Source organism: Eleutherodactylus coqui, chromosome 8 (assembly GCF_035609145.1).
Source record: "Eleutherodactylus coqui strain aEleCoq1 chromosome 8, aEleCoq1.hap1, whole genome shotgun sequence".
NCBI lineage: Eukaryota > Metazoa > Chordata > Amphibia > Anura > Eleutherodactylidae > Eleutherodactylus > Eleutherodactylus coqui.
In genome coordinates, this window is record NC_089844.1 from 96,570,222 (window position 1) to 96,593,941 (window position 23,720).

At 40.6% G+C, this 23,720-nt stretch overlaps 1 protein-coding gene across 2 annotated transcripts in view; it reads left to right on the plus strand.

Moving 5' to 3' along the window:
• Positions 1-21,753, plus strand: part of ZDBF2 (zinc finger DBF-type containing 2) — a 32,481-nt gene extending 10,728 nt beyond the window's left edge. Inside the window, exons 3-8 of one of the 2 annotated variants that reach the window (XM_066576088.1) lie at positions 841-949; positions 2,233-2,284; positions 6,858-6,909; positions 10,718-10,823; positions 11,303-11,430; positions 15,812-21,753. In XM_066576088.1, coding sequence (XP_066432185.1) covers positions 917-949; positions 2,233-2,284; positions 6,858-6,909; positions 10,718-10,823; positions 11,303-11,430; positions 15,812-18,473 — 3,033 coding nt within the window. In that variant the 5' untranslated portion in view covers positions 841-916 and the 3' untranslated portion in view covers positions 18,474-21,753. The remainder of the gene's footprint in view (positions 1-840; positions 950-2,232; positions 2,285-6,857; positions 6,910-10,717; positions 10,824-11,302; positions 11,431-15,811) is intronic. The other variant, XM_066576089.1, reaches the window with a different exon arrangement.
• The last annotated feature ends 1,967 nt before the right edge of the window (positions 21,754-23,720 follow it).

The window sequence follows — 23,720 nt, forward strand, 5'->3', positions numbered from 1 at the left end:
GGCTCAGCCGCGGCGCTCCAAAACCAATCAATGCAGCTCTCGATAAACCAATGTGATTGTTGGGATTGGTTCTTTGAGTGCTGCATTGATTGGCTGAGCTGCGGTGCTCAAAGAACCAATCAATGCAGCACTCAAAGAACTAATCAATGCAGCATTCAAAGAACCAATCACTGCAATCGCATTGGTTCATCGAGCGCTGCATTGATTGGCTCAGCCGCACCGCTCGAGAACCAATCAATGCAGCGCTCGATGAACCAATGTGATTGCCGTTATTGGTTCTTCGAGTGCTGCAATGATTGGCTCAGCCGCAGCTTGAAGATCCAATCAATGCAGCACTCAAAAAAGCAATCAGAGCCATTGCATTGGTTCATCTAGGGCTGCATTGATTGGTTCTCGGGCATCGCGACTGAGCCAATCAGAACCATCGTTTGCTGAAGGCAGGGTTTAACCCTGTTACCGGCAAGCAATTGTTGGTGGCAGAGAACTGCAACAAGCCTGCAGGAACTCCGGAGACCAGCAGGAGAAAGAACTCCGGAGACCAGCAGGAGAAACCTAGACAGCGCCTGCTAGGTAATGTATTGCTTTTTTAATGTAGTGTAGCTAGGACTTATTTGCAGGGTAGGGCATATATTTCAAGTCCCCCCAAAGATCAGGGTAGGGTTTATTTTAGGGGTAGATCTTATTTCCAGGGAAACATGGTGGTAACTGTCTGTCATGAGCTCCTTTCTCTTTAGGTGAATGCTTGGAGACTTATGTAGCAGTGTGTGTTAATAAAATGAGGACAGGGAGGATAGAGGTAGAAATGAGGTGAAACTGAATGAATTGTCTTCTATTCTGCAGATGGCTACTTACTCACACGAAATGTTTCTTTCCTGCTGCTTTATGGATGTAACTAATCATAAACCTTGGCTGAAGAATGCAGCTTTTCATGAACTCACTATTTCCTTCTGTAGGTTCTCCATACCAAGGTTTCTGTTGACTTTTGTGTAATTATGTTACTTTTTGCCTGTATCTTGAGTCTGGGGGTGGAGTAATGTATACCATTGTGGAGAGCGCGGACAGCACCACAAGGGGGCAGGGAATTTTGGTTAAAAGCCATGCAAATGAGTGATGGAATCCTTCTCCACAGCGCCATCTTATTGGCATTGTAGCTGCCCTATGAGTGAATATCCCACCTTCTAACAGGCCTAGTCGTATGACTGATGTAATCTCCACCAGAATATTCATGTAGTAATGTGGCTCTCGATGTAATCCACACCGGAATATCAAAGTACATACAGCTGTTTTGCTGTTCTTGCCCCTCTTAGTGTACAGTAGGATTCTGGTTGGGCAGGTGAGAGGCCATCAACGTGAGTTTGGGGTAATATTTCTCCTTTTGAAGAGCACCACTAAGGTGTACGGAGTCTTATACAGGCCATGCAATTGGGAAAAAGTCAAGAAATGTTCTGGTTTGGCTTACTAGTCATACTGCAAGGCAGATATAGGGAGGGTACCATTCCAATAGGTAGCACCATGGCGGATTATTCCATTGCTCCTTTTCGTTACCTTTAAATAAGAAGGCATGTTAGCACTCCTCCTTTTGAGTGTATGCTGGTATGGTTCTGTTCATATTTGTACTGCAGGCTCCACCACTAAGTTAGGCAAATTTGACAGGAGGAATAATGCTATGCACAGTGATATTCTCCCTGGCAAGGCAACTGACACCAGGACAGGTCTGCACTTAATCCTGTTGTAAGCCAATGGGGGTCAGATTGGCATTGATGGTATAGATGGATCCATGAATGTGGTGCAGCTGATGGGAATAGAAGCCTCGTCTACACAAAGTCTTTATTGAAATTTGGGTGATGGCAGGCTTGGAGGTTTGCTTACATTCTGGCTTGGCTTTCAATTCCCAGTCATTGTTACAAGGCTTCTATGAAGATGCTAACATTGACTGGCAGGAATGCTGCCTTCCAATAGGTGGCGATGCAGAGGTATTGTTCCATCTCCCTTATTTGCATATTACCCAGAGGAGCATGAATGGCCTTATAAGTCTCCTCACTCACCTTCTAGGTGCTCTCCCTAATGAGAATAGATAGCATTCCTGACCTACATGCATTACTGTATTGCTAGGATAGATGAGAGCTACTTTATCATAAAGGTACTTCTTTTCTATTGTATATTAGCAATTTTGTTTTGTTGCAGGATGTGTATACGGTTTGTGTGGCATTTACATACTGCTTTATTCTACAGATGTTTGATAAGAGACGGCCATCAGAAGAGGATTCCTCTGCTTCCATACAAGGTAGTGTAACGGGAAGGTTTAGATCCTCTGCCCTTGGCAGGTCCTATTGTATAGACTCGTAGTATAGCCTGCTGTCTTCCATACTGTATTGCTGCATGCCTACAGATTTATATGGAGGCGCACACAATTTTTTTATTGTATTTGATTTTAGCATGAATTTATACTGAAGCTAGAAGAAATATTGTTGTTGTATCATCATCACACTGAATTACAGAGATGTTTTGCTGCTAGTGGAGACTATGGCGACACGCAGAGTGCATGGGACAATGGTCCAAAAAGTGTCTGAGAGCCCTGAATTCTCTGGCTCACCATTAGGCTACATATACCTGAGTGCAAATATGAACTCTGTTCTTTTGAATGGACTCATACACATGAGCGATGTTTTCCCTCACAGCAGTGCTACGAGGTAAAAAAAATCGCTGCACATCCTATTTTTGAGTTCCTCGGAACGTCTTGCCCATTGTTTTCAATGGGACCTTAAAGACATCGCATGGCGCTCGCATACTGTCTGATGTGCATGCGTATGCGATGCAATGTTTCCCTTTGAAATCAATGGGAAACACTTGCGATCCTCTATCACGTGCGAAAATTGGAATTTCACAGAAGCGATGGGAGTTTCTCAGCACGATATCGCGCTCCCCTGTGGGAATGTAGCCTAAGAGACTTGTAGTTCTAAGGCACTGGCAAGTGACAATATTACAGATACATATTTAACTACTGAACTATGCCTATTTAGTATAGTGCTTGTCAAATGTCACACTGACATACTTATCTGCAAAATATTCTAATTTCATGATTTCTTGGTCTCCATATTTATTAAGTCTCTTATCCATTTTTCAATTCAATGCGTCTCTTTACTTAAAGGGCCACTCCTGCAAAAACAAATTTTTCCACCCCTGTCCCCACTCACCTGATTGCTTGTCACACTCTGGGGGTCTCCTCTGTGTATTGCAGCCCCCCGTCTCTTGCCTATCAGACACCATCTTAAGGCTAATTTCACAGGGGCGAGCGCAATGAAGGTTCTTACTAAATGACAGCAAGCAGAAAGCTTAACAATATAATAGATACAGAACGTATATTGAAAATTGTAAAATATTTCATGATGCAATAAATGAGCTTTATTTTGTAAAGCAGTAATAGTCCTTTTAAGGCTGATTTCACACGACGAGTGTGATATCAAGCCGTGAAACTCTGCCTGATATCGCACTCGGGAATGTGTGATGTCCCCACGGATGTGAGGCATTTTTGTGTCAAAAACTCCTCCCATCAATTCAGTACAGTTGCAATCCTCCGGCGCAGCTCTGCAATGTTTTTGCCGACCACATTGAAAACAATGGGCGAGGCGTTCCGAGGGAACACCCAAAAATAGGACATACCTGCCATGCAATGGGGGGAAAAATCACTTCTGTATATGACCCTATTCAAAAGAATTGGGTTCATATTCATGCGAGATTTGTCCGTCTCGCAATACACAAATCTCGCGTGATATTCTTGGCTGTGTGAAAGCGGCCTTATGCTGTCATTTTTTTGCTTCCCTTTCACATCCTATGAAGCATTAGCACAGCATTAGCTAAAGGCTTTGCTATTTCTATGTTCTCGGGAGATGTTTAGTTACTATTACATTCTGTATTCACCTAAATGAACTACAGACCATAAGTATACAGTTAGGAGGATTAGCTGGGATCTCCTCTATTAGAACTGTGTGACAGGAGATGTTAGCATCATTAATAACTGTGACGGGAGTGCATCTCACTCCAGGCAGTTTCTGTGTTAGGGCATGTAATACCATCACATAGACTATGAAAGTAACCCGTTGCAGACAGTATAACTCCAAGTAAATCTACGCTGGTCAGATCTCTGATCATTTGATTATTTCTGATCACATGACCAGGAGAAAGAGGCCAGGAGTTTCAGATAGAAAGGAATAACTAACCACTAGCTCACTTATATATACTGGGGGAATATATACATAATAAGTGGGGGAAAAACATCACTGGAGTGGCCCTTTAATGTTGGATGAGGCAATACAAAAAATTGGGGATCGTTGGTCTATGAATTCTGTGTGTCACTTTCTGGGTTCTTGTACATTTCTGCATATTTTTAGTGAAATTGTGTAAAATATAGATTCCTTTGAGACATTCAGAATCTCCTTTTAATGCCTGATTCACACAGCCTTATGAACACAGTTGAGTATGGCACATGCAGCAGTTGTTTTCACACTAACCATCCATCTGTGTGAAAGGCCACTGTGAATAACCATTGTAGGCTATAATGGGGCTGTGTGCTCGCCGTGGAATACATGGACCGCACACACGACCCTAATGTATGGCCATGTCAGTGGGCCCTATGACTAGAGTTGAGCGAACATACTCTGCCGAGCTTGATGCTCATTCGAGTATTAGCGTACTCAATGGTGCTCGTTACTCGAACGAGTTTCAAGCCGTGTTCGACCCCGCCCCAGTTTTTGTCTCCTCCCTGCTGTGACATGCCTGTTTTGGCCCCTCCGCGACGCAGTGCCATTGGCAAATTTTTTGGCTGGCTGGCTGGAGAGAAAGAGAGACCTAGGAAAAAAAAGCTCGGCACCCGGCGTCCCACATACAAAAAAGCTCGAGTCTCCCATTGTAGTCAACGGGGTTCGTTACTCGAGTAGAGCTCTCGAATTTTACGAAAAGCTCGACTCGAATAACGCGGACCCGAGCATTTGGGTGCTCGCTTATCTCTACCTATGACTATATTTTGGATTTAGAACAGAAATAAGTATTGTATTTCCCAATATATTGCCTTCACTTCATGTTACATCTTAATAGAATAGCTTAATAGAGCAGTTTAACACTCAGGTTATAGACGTTTCTACAACTGCAAATCCATTCTCTTCATCCGAATGGGGCTGTTGCTGCAGCATGTCCATGGACTTCTGCAAAACCCATTCAGATACATGGGACAGTTGAAATTTCTGCAGCGAATCTGCTGCGTGTGAACTTCCCCCAAAATAAACTTATTCATGGTTACAACTAGTATTCTTCTACTAAAAAAATTACCCATATAAGTTCCTCTGTTTCTTCCATGGTTTTCAATGTACTCCCAATATAATTTGGCAAAGTTACAAATTCAACAGCCTCCGAACTTCAGTGGGCTTGGGGAGTTTCACTCCACTTTTCTGTGTAAACACTTGAAGGAGATGTGTCATGATTATAAGCACTACCCAGTATAGGTAATACATTTTAGACCGGTGTTGGTCCGACTGCTGGTATCCTGAGAACGGGGCGACGGCACGTGCTGACGTGAGGGCAGTGTCGGTTACGCATTGTGCATACCACTGCTCTGGTCATTTCAGTAGGACTGCTGGAGATAGCCAAGCACTTGCCTTGTCAGGGATCCCAATGATGAGACATTTATCACCTATTTTCACTGCACAATTCCTTAAAACGTAACTTTTAATGTTTATTCTAAATAAAATATGAGACGGCTGAAAGACGAACAAGAACATGAAAAGTATTTTTGTCTGGGATCCCAATCTTACAGGGAAAAAATGGATGTGAGGCAAAAATAGCTTCCTTTAGAAACCCAGACCCTAATGCAAGTTTATGAGATTTCCTCCGCCCGGAGGCCAGATAGGTTTCTTTGGTGCTTGTAAACCTCAATCATGGACTCGTTTAAATCTCAATTGCTAAGTTGTGAGAAAAAAAGCACTTATTATAATGTTCCTTTTACTTAATGGCACTTTGATACTTGGTCTATCAAAGAGGTGTAGTTCACTGACTCGACGCGTTTCTGCCAGAGGACCGGCTCTTCAGGAACCTTAGTGAACTGTTGTTCATTATCATAGTGCTGTCTATAGGTGACAATACAGCGTAATCATATTACGCAACAAACGTCGGTTCCCACCAGGCATATCCTGATTCTTTTAAAGTAGAGGTTAGGAAGACCACTCGCTAAGCTTGCTAATTTTTGGGTCCCTACTACTACCTAGGACAATGCCAAAAGGACGTGGGACTATATCCCTCACCAAAAATACCAAACATAAATATATGCTGGTAGCTCATCCAAAAATGCAAGGATGGAGCTATCAAAAGATTGTATGAGTCTCCTCTACTAGTTTCAGGGAAAAATGCCCTGAATAGATGGAGCCAGCAGCCCCCTAAAACATTCTGGGAGAAACAAACTTCTGATAGAACGTGAATTTAGCAGCTAGTTTACTGCTGCTACCTAAGTAGAAAGTATTTTCTAGGCTGCCTAAAAAGAAAGAGATTGCGGTGAGGAGCACCAAAATAACAAAGCATGAAGCAGAGTTGAGCCTCCAGTCTTGATGGTAGACTGGAGGTACATTTATCCCCTATCCTGTGATAAACATCTTTGGTGGAATCGCCTTAAATGGGAAGTATTTTGCCCGGCAAAAAAAAACTTCGTTTGAGCAAGTCCCAGGCACGCTGGTAAAAGTGCATTTAGAAGTTCTTGCTGTGTTTTGTAGCTCTTGAGATACTATTTGCCGTAGGCCCAGAGGATTCTCTCCTGTCTCTCTTGTATTGTGCACCTTAAAACTTCTTCCAATGACTCTGTGTGGGTTTTCTTGCAGATGTAAACAGGAAAGGTGAAGCAGTTTATGTGAAGGTGGAGAGCAGCAGCAGGTAAGACACATAACCTTTCAGTAGTCCACATTGTGTCACTGCATATGGGACCTACCTGCTCACCCAATTAGACTTTATCCATAGATGATCTACACATTTTGATTTTCGGGCTGTTTGCAACAATGTATGAATCTGGCTAGTCTGTAGTTACCAGCACTATGTATGACCACTAATATTCACCATTCAGTCTTAAAGGGGTATTCCCATCTTTTTTTATGGCATATAGACATGGCCTATTTTTTTATTTATTTTTTATTCACTTTTTGGGTGGGGGCTTTTTTTTAATTACTTTTTTGCACTAAAGGTTTAATTTGCCCCTCTATGGGACTAAAAGCTGTGATCCTTGTAATACTGACGGGCAAACTATTAGGCTATACCTCTGACATTATCCAATACGCAGATCTCTCACCATAGTCAGGTTTCCCTGGCTACCATAGTAAAGTACCATCCCCCCATGGCCAGACAGAGCTTCCAGAATCAGCTTTTGCTATTGACAATGGCAATGACTAAGGAATAATATAATAATAATCTTTATTTGTATAGCCCCAACTTATTCTGCAGTGCAGGAATTAATCGATCCAATTGCTCCACCGATCCCGCTAACGCAAACACACTGTAACTGCCCAATGGGAACCTGGCTCCATAGAAGTAATAATACTCTAGGTGAAATGTATTCTCCTAAAGCGCCGGGCTGGGGAGAGGCGCGGTTACTAGGTTGGTTTTATTTTTTGCATTTTTTTGTTTTCTTTTTAGTTTTTCTTTCTTTTTGAGGTATAACGGTGGCCTGTCAACAACAGTTTTACCCAGTCCTGGTGTACTAAAGCAATATGTACTGGAATATTCATTATTCTTTACTGCAGCTGCTCTTATAACATATGTGTCATAATGCAAGCAAGGACATTGGTTGGAAAATAAAAGGAGCGCTCTGTTGACAACTGCATTTTCACTTTTCCTTTGCACTGCTATAAATCTTCCCTATCGTATTAGCAGCATGTCGCTTATTTCGAATGTAAAAAAAACGGAAAAAAGTAATGATAAAATAGTATGGTAATTAAAAAGAAAACTAATCTTTAGAACTCCGTTCCATAAGATGAGGATCAATGGGGTGTAATTTTGATGCCATCAGGATGGACTATCCTTCCTTACACAGGATGATATTTTTCTTATTGATGGACTATCTTTACAAGCCGGGTTCCAGATGTTTTATTGGATCTTTTCATCCCGCTTTATGCTGTTGCACGTTTCACATTCTCATCTACATTGAAGGAAGAGAGCGGATAAATCCGTTAATGCAGTAACCATACGGACAGAATTGGTTCCAATTTAAATTGATCATGGAGTCGGTTATCAATGCTTTAACAATTGAGAGCTTGTATGTTGTGTACAATGGGCGCAGGATACATCACTGCTGATGTTAATATAAGTGTTGGAATCTGTAAACTTACTTTGTTTTGTCACTGTGTTGTTCCTGGAAGTTGTTAGACTCAACTATGGATTGGGTTGCTATCGTTATTAAAAAAAGGTAATTCTAGCTAATTATTTGCAAAATATGCAATGACAGTTTGTTACTTCACCGTTTTGAAGACAACTTAGACTCTTCCACAGAGTAAATGCAGTGCATAGTATACAGTTTTTGACTGGATGTCTCTATTATATAGAGTGTATATCATCTAGCATATTCAGTTGCACTATTCCATGCAGTAAAAAGTTTGCCAACTCATAACAACCTGATGTATGTTAAAATGGCACTTTTTTGGTATACATCAGGTCAATTGTGCCTCATCACTAAATTTAGCCTATGTACTGGGAACATTTACCAGTGCATAGGGGGTTTTATGCATTATGCACCCCATTTACTGGCTGCAAACTACTTGTAAGACTACATACAGATTTTCAACAATTTTATTTTCTTCAGTGAAGCCTAAGGTCCAATGTCCACGGACGGATTTGAATTGCGGATTTTGCGCGGGGCACCTGCACGAATGATCCGCAGTTCAAGCCACCCATAGGAAAACATGGGCGTCCACAACTGAATTAAAGCATGCGGATTTGCTTTTCAGACCTTTGGGTGCAGAAATCAGATCGCAGCATGCTCCATTTCAGTCAATGGAAGCCGTCCAATCCGCAGCCCATCCGCAATTGACATAGTGGACGGGCTGCGGGAAAGCATGTGCACCGGCCGGCGCTTTCGCACACATCCGCAGTAGAGAAAAAAGAAGACCCAGATAGGTAAGCAGGGTCCTTGGCCATGGGCAGAGTTGGATTCCGCTGCATATGGAATCTGACCCGCCCGTGGACATGAGCCCTTAATTAGGTCTTGGTTACAGACTACAAACAAACCCTACATATAGTCTGATCTTGCAGTCATGTATTATTCCCCTACTACTTGCTAACCACTGCACGTTAGGGCGCTTTAACATGGAATGATTATCTTTCAGTTAATCGCTAGATCGTGCAAAACTGAATGATCGTTCCGTGTAAACCCTTCCAGCAAGTGAACCTTGAACACTAATTCGTTCACTTATCATTCGCTGTTCGGTTTATGCAGGCATACAAACTGCTGGTAGTCGGACGGTGCATGAAAGACTGCCTGTTTACTATGAACGCAAGTAGGTGGCCAGAAGAGATTGCCAGTGCGCTTTGCCTCCATTCAGTGAGCAGTCGTCTTCCTATGTGTGAAGAGACTTCTTAGCTGCATTTTCCTTCAGAAATCCTAGCTTCCAGGACCCTGTCGGTGCGTGAGACAGGAGAATACGGAAGATGCAGGCTAGAACTTTCAATAAGGGGAGAGAGAAATCTAGCGCTTGCTTTACCAAAAATGCTCACTTAAAGGAGTATTCAAAGTTGCTGTCAAATGAATGAAAAGTTATTAAAGTTTGCAGTGTGATTCTGCTTTGGATTTGTATCTCTAGCTCTACAAGCCATTACTTTCATCTGGCACTTGAGAAGTGTTTATTCACAGGTTCCCCTGGATACATCCTGTAGGCATTCCAGTCCTACAGGTCGGGCTTTCTTAGTAAGAACGACCAGGGATGGCTTATTTTTTTCTTCAGCTCTTGGGAACAGATTGCTGACCAATAGCAGGGCAGCGCTTAGCAGGGATGTTCAGGGGATTGTGGTAAATGTAGTTCCAAGCTCCATATCGGCAGGGATGTGGTGGCCATCTTGGAAAATAGTGAAGTGGGAAACATAATAAATTGAGAAAAGGATAAGAAAGTAATAGCTGGTTACAGGTGTAAATCGTGCATGCAGCCGTTACATAAATATGGCAAAACACCTTTTATATCTGGAATTTTTGAAAATTCGCTACACAGATGGAATACCCCTTTAACTCTGAATCTGTAGGTTACAAGCACAAGGCATAGCTAATAAACCTGACCTTTAAAGTAGCAGAACCTTTACACTGCAGTTTGCTGTGTCCGTTTGCCTTATGCACCAGGAGAACTTCTGACACTGAACCCTCCCTGTACACAAACAGGAAGAGTTCTGTCAGTCTGGGTGATTTGGGCAAGGAAAGGTCAGAGAGGCCCCGCCCCTTTGACTCTAAAGCCCATTCTGAAAAATATTCAAAGTTTGGTAATTCTGAAACACTGCAGCATTTAAGAACAATATATATACATACATACATACATACATACATACACACACACACACACACACACACACACACACACACACACACACACACACACACACGCCGGTCCAGAGTTCTTTCCGCCTGTGGTTCCAGCAGCAGGAACCTGGTAGCGGGTTCTCTTTTATATATCTCCTTTCTTGTATATAATTTGTACTATTTTTGTTTTCCAAGTGAAAATGTTCAGCTCGTGGAGCAGTCAGGAAACAATATACCTCCAGGGCATTACAGGCAAGGATACTGCAGTTGCTGCCAAGTACATTACATTAACCTAGAAAAGGTAAGATAGTCTAACATATTCAACTTGTAATAGAGGCATTCGGTAAAGAATAAAGCTGTATCTTCCACTATTGTAGAGGATTATACAGGAGTGTACTGAAAGTAGAAGACGTTTTTCATAGTATCGTTTTATTGTTTAGTATGTAATGGGATCTCAAGATTTTAGATCATTGGATCATATGTACATTATGCATTTGCAAGGCTTTTCGTGGGGGGCTTGAAATATAGGGCACTCTTCTTCTCCTTTTCTTCTGGCCAGGGATTTAATAATCCCCGCCTCTTAAAAGCACTGCCTTTGATTGGTCACCGCGCTCAGCCAATCAGAGGCAGCGCCTGGCCATCATTGAATGACAGCTGAGCGCTTCCTCTTTGGGATTTCGCAGGCGATATTTGACCTGCCCATGTGCTTGCAGCCTTATTTTAGTTTTCCTATGTTATTGCTAAATTACTATTTAGGTAAAATATTCAATATCTCTTTAGCATCTTGCAAGTGACAATCACAGACAGCTGTCTACATGCAACAGGAATCGTTTGGGAACCAACTTGTTGATGCAGCGTTTCCTGCAAGATGTGCGCTTGTATCACCCAGAGAACTATCATGATATAAGGTAAAAATTGCACGTAACCTATATATTTTTTTGGACGACACATGAATCGGTGATATTTTTATGGAAGAAGACAGAAGTGATGTTGGTATTTAATTGGTAACACTGTAACAAATAAGGAAAGGCAGATAATAAGGACATTTACACCTAGTAGTGGAGGCAAAACATACACAGAAAACCCAATTAAGAAAATAGTAAAGGTTGTGAGAACAGCGCTTGGACTCGAAAAAGCAACAAAAAAACCCATTTTTTAATATATAAAATGCAGGCACTCACCTGGTGCGAGCAGTCAAACCCAAGTTCCAGGAAAAGGGGGATGACCGCCACATCTTGAAGGCGCCCTCAAGCCTTGGAGTGTATCCCCTGTGTCACCGACAAAGCAGAGCTGCAGGACCTGACACCAGGCTCCAGGAGGGATAATTAAAAAAATAAACAATAAAAAACAGATCCGCTCTCCTTATGTGGTGATAGAGCTATGTAAAGTGAACATACGTAGATCACTTACGTCTGGGAGAGCCTTCTCCGTGAAGGCCCCCAATAGCATAAAGGAAGCCTTTAGTAAAATTCCACTGTGGCGATGTAATCCAGAGGATGATAACATATGTTTAAATAATTATAACATAAAATGTGACTAAACAAACAAACAGCAAAAAACAATACCTGTTTTTTATTGTTTATTGTCTGAATTAAGAAAATTGAGGGCGCCAAGACAAATATAATTTGGAAATTACATAATACAATTCAAGGGCAAAATGAAGGCAGTTGCAGAAATGTTAGTTGTTAGGTACAAATGATCCATAGAATCACACAAATCAGTACAATAACAGCAGAAACCAGAATAGAGAAATATCCATGCAGTTGGGAAGGACAGAGAAGAAAAAGAGAAAGGTAGGAAAAATAGGAACAAAAGAAGGAAAGGGGACAGGCACAGCACCAGATTTAATGTTAGGAGATGTGTATGCATGCAGATATGTAGTCACATATGTACAAAAGTTTCTTGACCGTGGCTCAACTATAATGGTCACAGCGGTCGCACTTGCTCAAAGGTGCCCCCTGACTGCTGTTAAGGCTCTTTCATGGTCCCTGAAACTCCCTCCACCCCAGCACTTTTTCCTTACATGTGCATCACACAGCTTTACAGCAGTCTGCATACAACATATACTTCCCTAGTGTGCTTACGGACTCCCTCTGCTCTGAAGGGCCAGAGTTGTTTGTGGAATAGAGGGGGCACTGTGTGTTTGTGGGAGTACATAGAGAGTATGTTGTGTTTGCAGGGGCCAGAGGGGACATTCTGAGTTGTGAAGGCATAAAGGTACCCTGTGTTTGATGGGTTACAGAGGGGGCACTATGAATAGTGGAAACACTGAGAAGGCAGATTGTGTTTGTGGGGACACAGTTTTTAGGGTTATGTTCGGGGCATTTTGAGATTGCATGGGTACAGAGGTGGTACTTTGTGTTTGAAGGGATAGAGAGGTTGCACTATGAGTTTGCAGGGGCACTGAGGAAGCATTTTGTGTTTTCAAGGTTACAGAGTGGTGAATTGTATTAGTGGGGGCACCAAGCAGGCACTTTGTCCTTTTGGGATCGCATAAGGGCCATGATCAGTTCACAGTCGTAGAGAGGGAGCATTTTAGATTTTCAGGGTACAGAGTGGCACTTTGTGTTAGATGGTTTAAAGAGGGCACTATGAGTTTGCAGGGGCACGAAGTAGGCACTTTGTGTTTCTGGGGTAACAAAGGGGGCATCATTGTTTACAGGTGCACAGTGGGGGTACTAGTACAATGAGAGGCACTAAGAGTTGCATTGGGGTTAGCGGCCAGATGAGGAGATTGTGTAGAGACCCAGATAGAGAAGAAAAGGGATAGTGGACAACGCCAATCTGAGCGACATTGACTATGATCACTGGAGGTAACTTCACTGTAATGTATCAATGCATAGTATAGTGTGTATTTTGGAATTTTTAATTTTTTATATTTTAAACAATTTGTTAAATTTATTTTTACAATTTAGTTTTAGTCCCACTAGCTCCTCCCTAACCCACTTCATTGCACAAACAGTTGTATGGTTCATATCTTTTGATCACTTTGAATAAACATCCACAGTGCAGGGAGAGAAATTAAGTGAACCTCTATGTTAGTGACTTGATCAAAAGCAAGCAGACTGGAAGTGTGGTTTCACAGGTGTTTGCCCATTAAATAAAGACATACAAAGCCTGGTTACCGACAAATCAGTTATTCCCAAGAATACATGACTGCAAAGAACTTTCAGAAAACGTGTTACAGAGACACATACAGATGGAAAAGGCTGCAAAAGCATTGCTAAAGCTTAAGGTGCACATCTATTTATACCAAGGACTATAACAAGGGGCTTCCTCTACGTCTAGAGAAAAGAAGGTTTCTTCACCAACATAGAAGAGGATTCTTTACTGTTAGAATTCCATTGTCTTGCTGCTCTCTTTCAGAGAGCGTGATGATGGCGAACTGGACGTCTTTCTTGAATGCACCGATATTACATGTTAGGATGGCTTCACACACAGCATTTTTTGGAAAATGCACTTTTGGTTTTTGGTGCAGTTTTCTGAGCCAAAGACAGAAGTGGATCCAGCAGGAAGGAGAAGTAGAAGTTCTTCCTTTTGATAGTTTTCATTCAGTTTTAATCCACTTCTGGCTTTGGATTAGAAAAGTGCATCAAAAACTTTAAGTGCATTTTCAAAAAAAATTCTGCGTTCGAAGCCACCCTTATAATCCCTGATTACATCTGAAGGGTTGTTGATCCAGGGATTTATTCTGATTGCCAGATATGGAGCCAGGAAGGAATTTTCCCTAAAATGATGAAAATTGGCTTCTACCTCGTGTATTTTTGTCCTCCTCTGGACCAAAATTGCAGGATGATGGGCTGAACTGGATGGACATGTGTTTTTTTTTTGTTTTTTTTTTCCAGCTTTGCACAGTATGTTGCTATGTAGAAGACTTTACAAACTACAAAACCCTCTGTTAATGTGTTTTCTATTAGAAACACAATAAAAGAATGGTGGTTATGGAAGGACACCTCTAAAGAAGTTCCTGCTGCCTAAAAAAAAAATATATTGTGACGCATCTCAATTTTGTCCTAGACCACTTACTTGGTCTAAAATGCTTTTTGAAAAAATGTTCTATGGACAGATGAGAGAAAAGTAGAACATTTTCACACCAAAGCAAAATGCTATATTCGGAGCAAAAAGAACACAAAGAAGAACTGCACACCAATACCAAAACCTTATCTTAGCTGTGGGAGTATGATCGAAGGAATCTCACAGTTTGGGACTGTTTTGCAGCCTCAGGGTCTGGAAGCTTTGCAATCATTTAGGGAACAATAATTTCTAATGTGTATCAAAACATTTTACAGGAGAATGTAAGGACAGCAGTCCATGACCTCAAACTGAAGCAACATTGAGTGATGAAACAAGACAGTGACCCAAAAAGTAAATCAACTAAAGAATGGTTAAAAAAGATGATTTGTATTTTAAATTGGCCAAGACGGAGTTCTGAACTTAACTCTGTGACACCGGCACATCCCAGAAATATTGGCGAGCTATAGCATATTTAAAGGACGAATGGTACAACATTTTTATTTTTTTTTAGGTGATTATCTGCTAAAGGGGGATCTACAGTTTATTAAATTCAGGGCTTTCATTTTTCTCCCTGCACTGCGAAAGTTTACTCAATGTGCTCAATAAAAGACAAAGGGTACAATTTTTGTGTGTTTTTGGTTTACTTCAGCCCCCTGCACACGGGCGGAAATTCCGTGGCGGGATTTACCCCAGAATTTCTTCCCGTGGCTGCTGCCATAGGATTGCATTAGTAAATGCAATCCTAGGCAGATGGCCGCGAATTTGTCCACGTAAAATCACACGCGTTAAACAAATTGCGGCATGTTCTATTTCTGTGCGGGTCTTGCAGAGGCCAGCACAGTAATGTCAATGAAGAGCCGCCGGCTCCTCTCTGCGCATGCGCCGGCTGGCCGACAGTTTGCACACAGCGCAGAGAAGAAGACTCCGGGAGCGGTTAAGCCGCAGGCCTCTGCAGGGGTACGGGGCCATATCCCGCTGCTAGAATTCTCGCAGCGGGATCCGACCCAGCCGTCTGCAGACGGCCTATGATTGTGTTTGTCTGTAATTGTAAGTTGATTACTGTGAGACCGCATATTATTAATAATCAACGCAGATAGCCAGGTAATTCCAAAGGGTTCACTTACTTTTTCTTGCAACTGCGTAAAAGTTTTTATAGGCTTACGTCTTTTTTTAAGCCTAGTTACAGTGTGTGTAATTATGGCACTGCACATAGTTGTTCATATCATAATTTTTCATTGTTTTCAACTTAAAGTACGTTCTGCTTTTGTTTTACAGACCAACATATGATGATATACCAGAAGCAAACATAATTACTCCCAGTAAAGACGACCAACTTTGCAATTCACTTCTCCAATCGCAAACAAATGAGTCTTTTTCTTCAATGGTACAAAGTCAAAGCTTGGACATAAACAACGTGTCTGGATGTGGTTCAACATTTCACTATAAGAAAATGACATTTTCACAGCCTCATGATAGAAATCCTGAACAAGGGCACAGTTCCAAAAATGATAACGCTTATCAGAGTATTCCATTGTTTAACAATAAATTAGCTGGTTGCCAAGAATCAGAAGGTAAAGCAGTAAATATTGGGACTCGCAACTCTCCATTTAAGACTTTGCCACCTTTCAATTCATCTAGCCAGCAGATTGTGAAAAAGAATAGTTTTGAAACACCTAATTTCGCATCATGTGCAGAATCAAGTAAAAATAAAGAGGCAAATTCTAAAAAGGGAAAGAAGCAACCAAGGCTTAATGTAACCGCATGTTCTACAATGGGTTTACAAAACAAAACATTTCATTCCCATGGCAGCTGTTATAATGTAACCTCAGGAACATTATGTGGATTCAAAAACATATTTAAATCTCAGGAGGGGAAAGACAATATTCTCAGGGATTGTCTGGTAGACAAAAAGCAAAGAGATGCTACTGATGAATATGATAGATTTAAAACCCTCAAAGAGATTAATTTATTAAGAGGTAATAAAACAACTGTGGATAACATAATTGATGAAGTCATATGGAAATACTGTCACGAGTCCTCGTCAAATATGTTACAGGAAAAAGATGATGAAAGTGTTTTGTCTTTAAATGTTCAATCAATTATTGGTAACACAGATGGCTCCAGTCTAAGTTTTGACTGGAATGTACCACTTCAATTGGAAGAAGATCAATCAAAGATGGCTAATTTAGATTATCTCAAGGAGTCCAATGTAAGTGTTGATGAGGACTACAAGTCAAAACTTAACTTTATTCTAAGAACAAGTCCAGTTAAAGAAAAAGAAATAAAGCCTGAGCCTGAAGAAGAAATACTTCCAGCACTGCCTCATGTGCCTCCATCCTTTGTTGGTAAAACCTGGTCGCAAGTAATGTATGAAGATGACTTAAAGGTAGAAGCTCTTGTAAAGCAGTTCAGAAAAGGAAAATTCCATTGTTACTTTGAAGATGGACATTTAAAGAATTCTAATAGCAAGAGGCATTCTAAGAATAAGGAAACGGAAAAGAAAGGTGAAGTAAAGATTGAAGACCAGAAAGAATCTGAAATCATTAACGTGCTACCGTTATTAGATCATCATTCTGATATTGATAGTATTAAATCGGAAAAACTGTTGCAACCCAAGCTTCCCAAACCCTGCAAAAGAACATGGAGACAAGCTTCAAGATGCCAGGTCGTTAAAGTGAGCCATGGAACTCAAACAAGTTTGGTCAATTTTCCTGTAGTAAAAAAGAAAGTTCTGAAAAATGAACAACAAGCAGTTTTTGATTTTGTGGAAGAAAAGACACCAGACATGAAAACTCGGATGTGCGCTTTAAAACTTCCAGAATCCTACACCAAAATATTAACTCCTTTACAACCTAAGACTATGGTCTATGTTCTTTCTCACCCAGACTTAAAACAAAGTACCGGTAAAGCAGCTTCGGTCTATAGCAGAGGTCGTAACCAATACTCTACTGATAGTAGGGACTCTATATTTTATAAATATAAGCAATCCATGTTGAAGTATTATGACCCTTTAACTAATCGCATCCTTAAAACCCCTCCAAGAAGCTCGGTGCGAGGAATGGGTACTAAGGCACCTTGTGTTCGGAAGCTGTTTCGTACATTAAGTAGTGACGTTAATGTTGATAACGTAGAGTGTGAGCAAAAGGAGTCCAGTAATTCTAAAAAGTCTTTAAGCAGTTGTTCTGTTGGTTCTCTACATTTTGAATCCAGCGCAGGAAAGGATCTAAATTTAAACAGTAAGGGATGTGAATCATCAGTGAGCGCAGAATATATTGGCACAACCTGTGTAAAATCTGGGCACTCCGATAAACCATATGCAAATTTTTCTCTTTCTCCCTTTAACACCAGTTTCGCCAAAACTAAGGAGGACAATCAGCATGGTTCCATGATTACAAAGTCTATTACAAAAGCATTAAAACCAAAAAAGGTCATACAAAGAGAATCTTCTAAACCATCAACAAGGATAACCAGGGCAAGAATGGAAACTAGAGTGGTCACAAAATCCAAGGTTAATCCCAATAGAATGGTTAAAAAACTAGCACAAGGAAAAGCTACATGCAATAAGCAGCAAACTGGGAAATGTTCCTCAGAAGTTGCAAAATCAATTGGGGGAATAGTTCAGACTTTTCAGCCCAGTATGAAACTTAGAGGCCGAAGGAATCAACAGTATGCTGGTGAAAATACTAAGGCACTTGTAAAATCACAGTTTGTTTCACAAAAGCCTGCAAAAAGAAAACCAAACCTACCTAAAGCCGTGTCAACTAAGAATACGCAGATGACCTACCAAGACAAGATTGTTAAAAGAACTCGTAGCAGAGTCTCTGAGGGTCTTGTCCATAGCACCATACACCATCTGAGGAGTAGGCACAAAGTTTCGACCACGGATTCTAGTTCAAGGACTATTACTAAAACAATGGCAAGAAAAAAAGTCAGATAAAATACTGTCGGACATCTGTTTTTCTAAACTTCTAAAACACTATAACACTGTCTCCTGGAAAACGGGTTTTATATTAAAAATGTTTTTACATTTATTTTCATACATTTGAAAAGTTCAGCTATTAAGCTTATTTCAAAATTATTTTACACATTTCCATTTTTATAAATACTTATTGTAAAATACTAGATTTGTTTATTTTATAAAATAACTAAAATAATATAAATGTTTGTGTGTCATTGGATTGCATATTTTAAATCGGATCAACAAAAGGAAAGTTAAAAAAAGTTCTGTATATCCCCATAAAGAAAAAATATATATTTTAGACATTTATTTAACAGCAATTCACTAATATAATTTTACGATGCAAATTGCACACTTTGTTATTTTAATTTCCTCTCTTGAGTGCCAGTTAATTGGCTGTAGACTGTTTACAGCAAGGATCTAGATAACAGGCTGGGAAAACTTAATGTGGCCATACACATTAGATGAATATTGGCCAAAGCCACCGATTTTGATGGGATCAGCCAACCAATATGTATGGTGGTGTCCTGACTCTCCCCCAGGGGCCGATGGGGGTGAAAGAAAGTTCCTTTGTTCTCAAGGGAGATAACCTGCTGACAGATATGTCTGGTAGTAACTTACTACCACCTCCTTATTGACAGCACAGGCATGTGTCTGGGAATGTCTGGTTGGTGGCCGGAATAGCTGTCAGCTGAACAAACATTTGACTGACCGCTATCTAAAGTGTATGAACAAGCATTGGATTGTTTCATGTCTCTTGTAGAGAGGATATAGGTAATTGGGTAATCCTAAAGCAGAAGTCCTTTGACAGTGTAGTTTTAACTGTAATGTTGTGTTGAGGAGAAACGCAATAAGTAAGCCCTATGAGGGAGGTGGTGTTGGGGTAGATTTAAAGTGGTATTCCCATCTTGACAAGTTACTTCTGTCCACAGTATAAGGGATAACTTGCCAATCCGTTTGTGTCCAATCGGGACCCACAACGATCCGCCCTGGTATGTTTCGAGATTTTGATAGCGTTGATCGTGTATGTGCACCCCCGCACCATTCGATATATTGGGACTATCCAAGATGGCTGAGTTGAAGTGCTCGTCAAGCTCTGGCGGTTCCATTGAAGTGAGCAGCGTGCATGTGCAGTCAATGGTGTCAGAATTGGAACGTGTCGGGGCAATTTCTGTGGATTGGTGGGGGTCTCAGAGTTTGGACCCCCACTGATTAGCAATTTATCCCCTATCCTGTAGATACAGGATAACTTGCTGAGATGAGACAACCCCTTTAACAATGTCAATGCCTACAATGTTTTGAAAGTTTATTTGCATTGAAAATTAACATTTTTCCAAGGATACGAAAAGGCTAAGACTAAATTCAAAAAAGCAATAAGCTTCATAAGCATGTGGCCTGGGCAGGTTTTCCTTTAAACTAGGAAATCTGCTTACTGGTAAACTCTAGAACAAATTAAGAGATGGGGATAAACACTGCTGTATTTTCACAGCTCATTGTTCAGACCATTCAATAGTATGGAGTACAGACTGGGCTACTTTTGATATAAGTAAACCATACTTAGCCTGCACTACTATAAAGATACATGAACAAGGTATGTCATAAATTGTCACAAATAGTAATGTTTTTTTTTCATTACCAAGAATTTATTTTTGTACCATCCCTTCTAAGTAGTTTTCCTGGAATACGGTTTAATCTCTGGTCAAGTCTTTATGAACTAAAACCACAGAAAATTATTGTACTTTACAAGATATAGAACAGCATAATATAAACAAAGAAAAATGGTTAAACTGTTAAATGGGTTGTGTTACAGCAGACACGTATGATCTTTCACAGCATAGGTACTAAATGTCTGATCGCTGGAACCCCCACAATCACTAGAACTGGGGTCCAATGTCTCCCTCGTTTCTCCTTGGTGTACAACTACAGTGAGGAGAAGTTTGGAACGGCGATTGAGTGTGCGGGGTGCCACTCTGTTCAGAACTTTTGGAACTGATAGAAACAACCAAGCATTGTACTCCATCAGCCCCATAGACATTGAATGGAGCAGCAAGGACATCCCCAACTGCTGCTCCATTCAAACTCTCCCTCAGCGTATAGGCGAAGGGATGAGAAAAAGGGGATTCAAGGCCCTCATTCAAGTGATCGATGAGTCCCAATAGTGGGGTGCCAGACTGACATTTATTACCTATCCTGTGGGCATACAAAACTGTATTCTGCTTCCCTATGCAAATCCGATATGTTAGAAGGTTCCATCATTGAAGGTTCAGGAGATGGTCTATCCAGATGTCTGGAACAAGCTGGTGCTGAGTCTCCTTTTCACTGGAGGGATCTACATTCATATGTTGCCTCCTCTCTATAGATATCAGTTGTGCTTGACAGAAGTTGAACCGCAGCTAGCTTTCAGTAGAGATGAGGCCAAGTCCCATCACCTGTATGCCCACTATTGTGAACTCTTGACGTATATGCTTCATATCTGGAGATAGTATTGTGAGAATTATGCCCTTAACTATTATACAGTTATCTCTATCCCCTTTATATTGTAAATGTAATATATTGTATGTCCGATATAGATAAACAATAATGTGTAACTGAGTCTTGTACCTTTAACAGGACGTCTTTTGAGAAAAGTTTAAAGCTATATTAGCTGCATCTGTTTTTTTTGTCCCGGTGAGGTTCCCTGGGTAGCATCAGCAAGTGTTGTTTAGAGATATGTAGCAACACTACTACAAGCTAATGAAGATAAGGATTCTCGCACTAAATTATTTCCCTATTCTCTAAAAGCTTATAAACGTATTCGGTAAGTCACATATTCAGGAAAGCTGATCATGGTCAAAGTCACCTAAATCAGTATGAATAGAAGAAAAAAATAATGTAGTCATTGTGTTGTGAAGCACTTGGGTTCTAGTCATAATTTGTTGAAAAGTTGTTTGTATATACAGATTTCTTTTGTATGGTTTGGTTTGTCATTTTTGTTTGAAATGTATTACTATGTAATACCACTGGGTGGCAGTATTCTTTCTTCTTTTTTTTGTTTAATTCTTGTTTTATGCCTTGGACATGAATATGGAGATAAGTACTGTAGGTCATATAATAAAAGAGCAATTGTCTAGATTATCCCCTTTACCCATACCAATATGAAAAAGTATATTTATGAATATAGTATATTTTTAGTTTAGCTAGTTGTATTTGACATTGACCAATTTTGAGGTATTGAGATTGCAAATACTATGCAAATGTTTGGTATTAAAAAAAAACAAAAGCACGTTTTTGCTCCTTTTTTTTTTTTTTTAACATGAATGGGATAATAAAAGTGGAGAAAATCTTTTACGAAGGCATATTGTAGTAATTATTTTACTTTTCCATTTGTTTTTTTCCTATAGAAACAAAGGCTCATAAATATAACTGAAATGCTAATTTGTTATAAGTGATGGAGGTTAGGGATTTTCAGTAGAGATGAGCGAACGTACTCGGTTCGGGTGTTTTTGGACACGAGCACCGCTTTTTCCGAGTAACTGACTACTCGGAGGAAAAGATTCGGGGGGCACCGGGCGTGCGCGGGGGGTTACAGACGGGAGTGGGGGGGGGGAGAGAGAGAGCTCCCCCCTGTTCCCCACTGCTACCCCCGCTCCACCACGCCGCCCCCTGGCGCCCCCCAAATCTTTTCGGAAAAAGCGGTGCTCGAGTCCAAAAACACCCGAACCGAGTATGTTCGCTCATCTCTAATTTCTAGTCAACTCTAAGGCTAAAGTAGAGTAAAACGAAACAGTCAAATCCTGTTTTGGATCAAAGTTTGGAAAAAGTTCAGTTTGACGTGAACCTGAAACACGGGCAGATCGTCTTAGCCAAAACCCACTAAAAATTAAAATGCTTCTTATCATTTTCATTTTTTCTTATCTTATAATTTTCTTCTTCCTCTTTCTAATATTCCTTCTTACTCCCATCATCCAGTTTTAGGGGTATTGGTGAAGTTTGGGTTTGGTTTGAACTAATTTGGATACAACTGAACTTTTTGACCAAATTCAGCGAACTGGAAAAAACTAACTTTTCAAAAGTTCACTCATCACTAGTCTGGGGCAATCTCGACTAGAGCATTATTTTGTCTATCATGGGGCTTATTCATTTCTAATTAAGTGAATAGATTTGAGCTTCAATGCCATGCACAACCTATGGACAGGTGTTTCACTGTTTTTGGAAGAACACAGCAATTTTCTTTTTTCTAATTGTGTACAAACTCTTTTTATATATTCCTTTTCTTTGTTCCCATTCAGCTAATATTGCAATCAAATCTGGGAAGTTTTTAATTCTCTTATATGTCCCAGATCAGTCATGCACATCCATCCACTTTTTTCACAACCCAGCCCATGCTTTTAAGGTAACTGACTAAAAATGGAAGAAGTTAGGAAATCCCCTGTTTTGAAAATATGTTGTAGACTGACACATAATTTTTTTTCCCCCCTGAAGTTGGTAGGGCATAATAGAGATACAAAAATGGCAGACCTGCAGGCATTTATTAAGCCTTGGTTGCCATGCCAACCCTTTAGCACCTGGCAGTCATGCCAAGGAAGGGGAGGTTGGTGGGATGAATGGGATCATGAGAGGTTAAATATCCAGGATCAGAGTTATCTCTTGTCCTATCAGCTGTAATATACAGCTGATACCACTGCAGATGGGTGATCAGGTTTGTAAAGCTATCTAATAATCTTTATATAATACCATCATATTTCATAGAATTTTATAAATCGCAAGGAACATGAACATACAGAATCAGAAATTACATGATCAAGAAACCATTGAAGATTTTTATGCCGACGTCCACAAAACTTTAAACAAAGTGCCAAGGAAGGACATCATTTACATTATGGGCGACTTTAACTCCAAAGTCAGCAGCCAGCCAGAAGCAAGCATCACAGGAAGATTTGGGCTTGGGGAAAAAAATGAAGCTGGTGATTGCCTGGAACAGTTCTGTCAAGAAAATCCTCTCAGGATAGAAAACACATGGTTTATGCAACCCAAACGGTGACTGTACATGTGGACATCTCCCAATGGACCCCATCGAAATCCAATTGATTACATCCTGTGTAATCATCGCTGGTGAAGTTCAGTCGTTGCAATAAAAACCTTTCCTGGTGCAGACTGCAGCACTGATCAAGAACTACTTGCAGCTAAGATCAAGATCAAATTCCATAGCATTAAGAAAGGTGCTCCATTGAGAAAATTCGACACCTC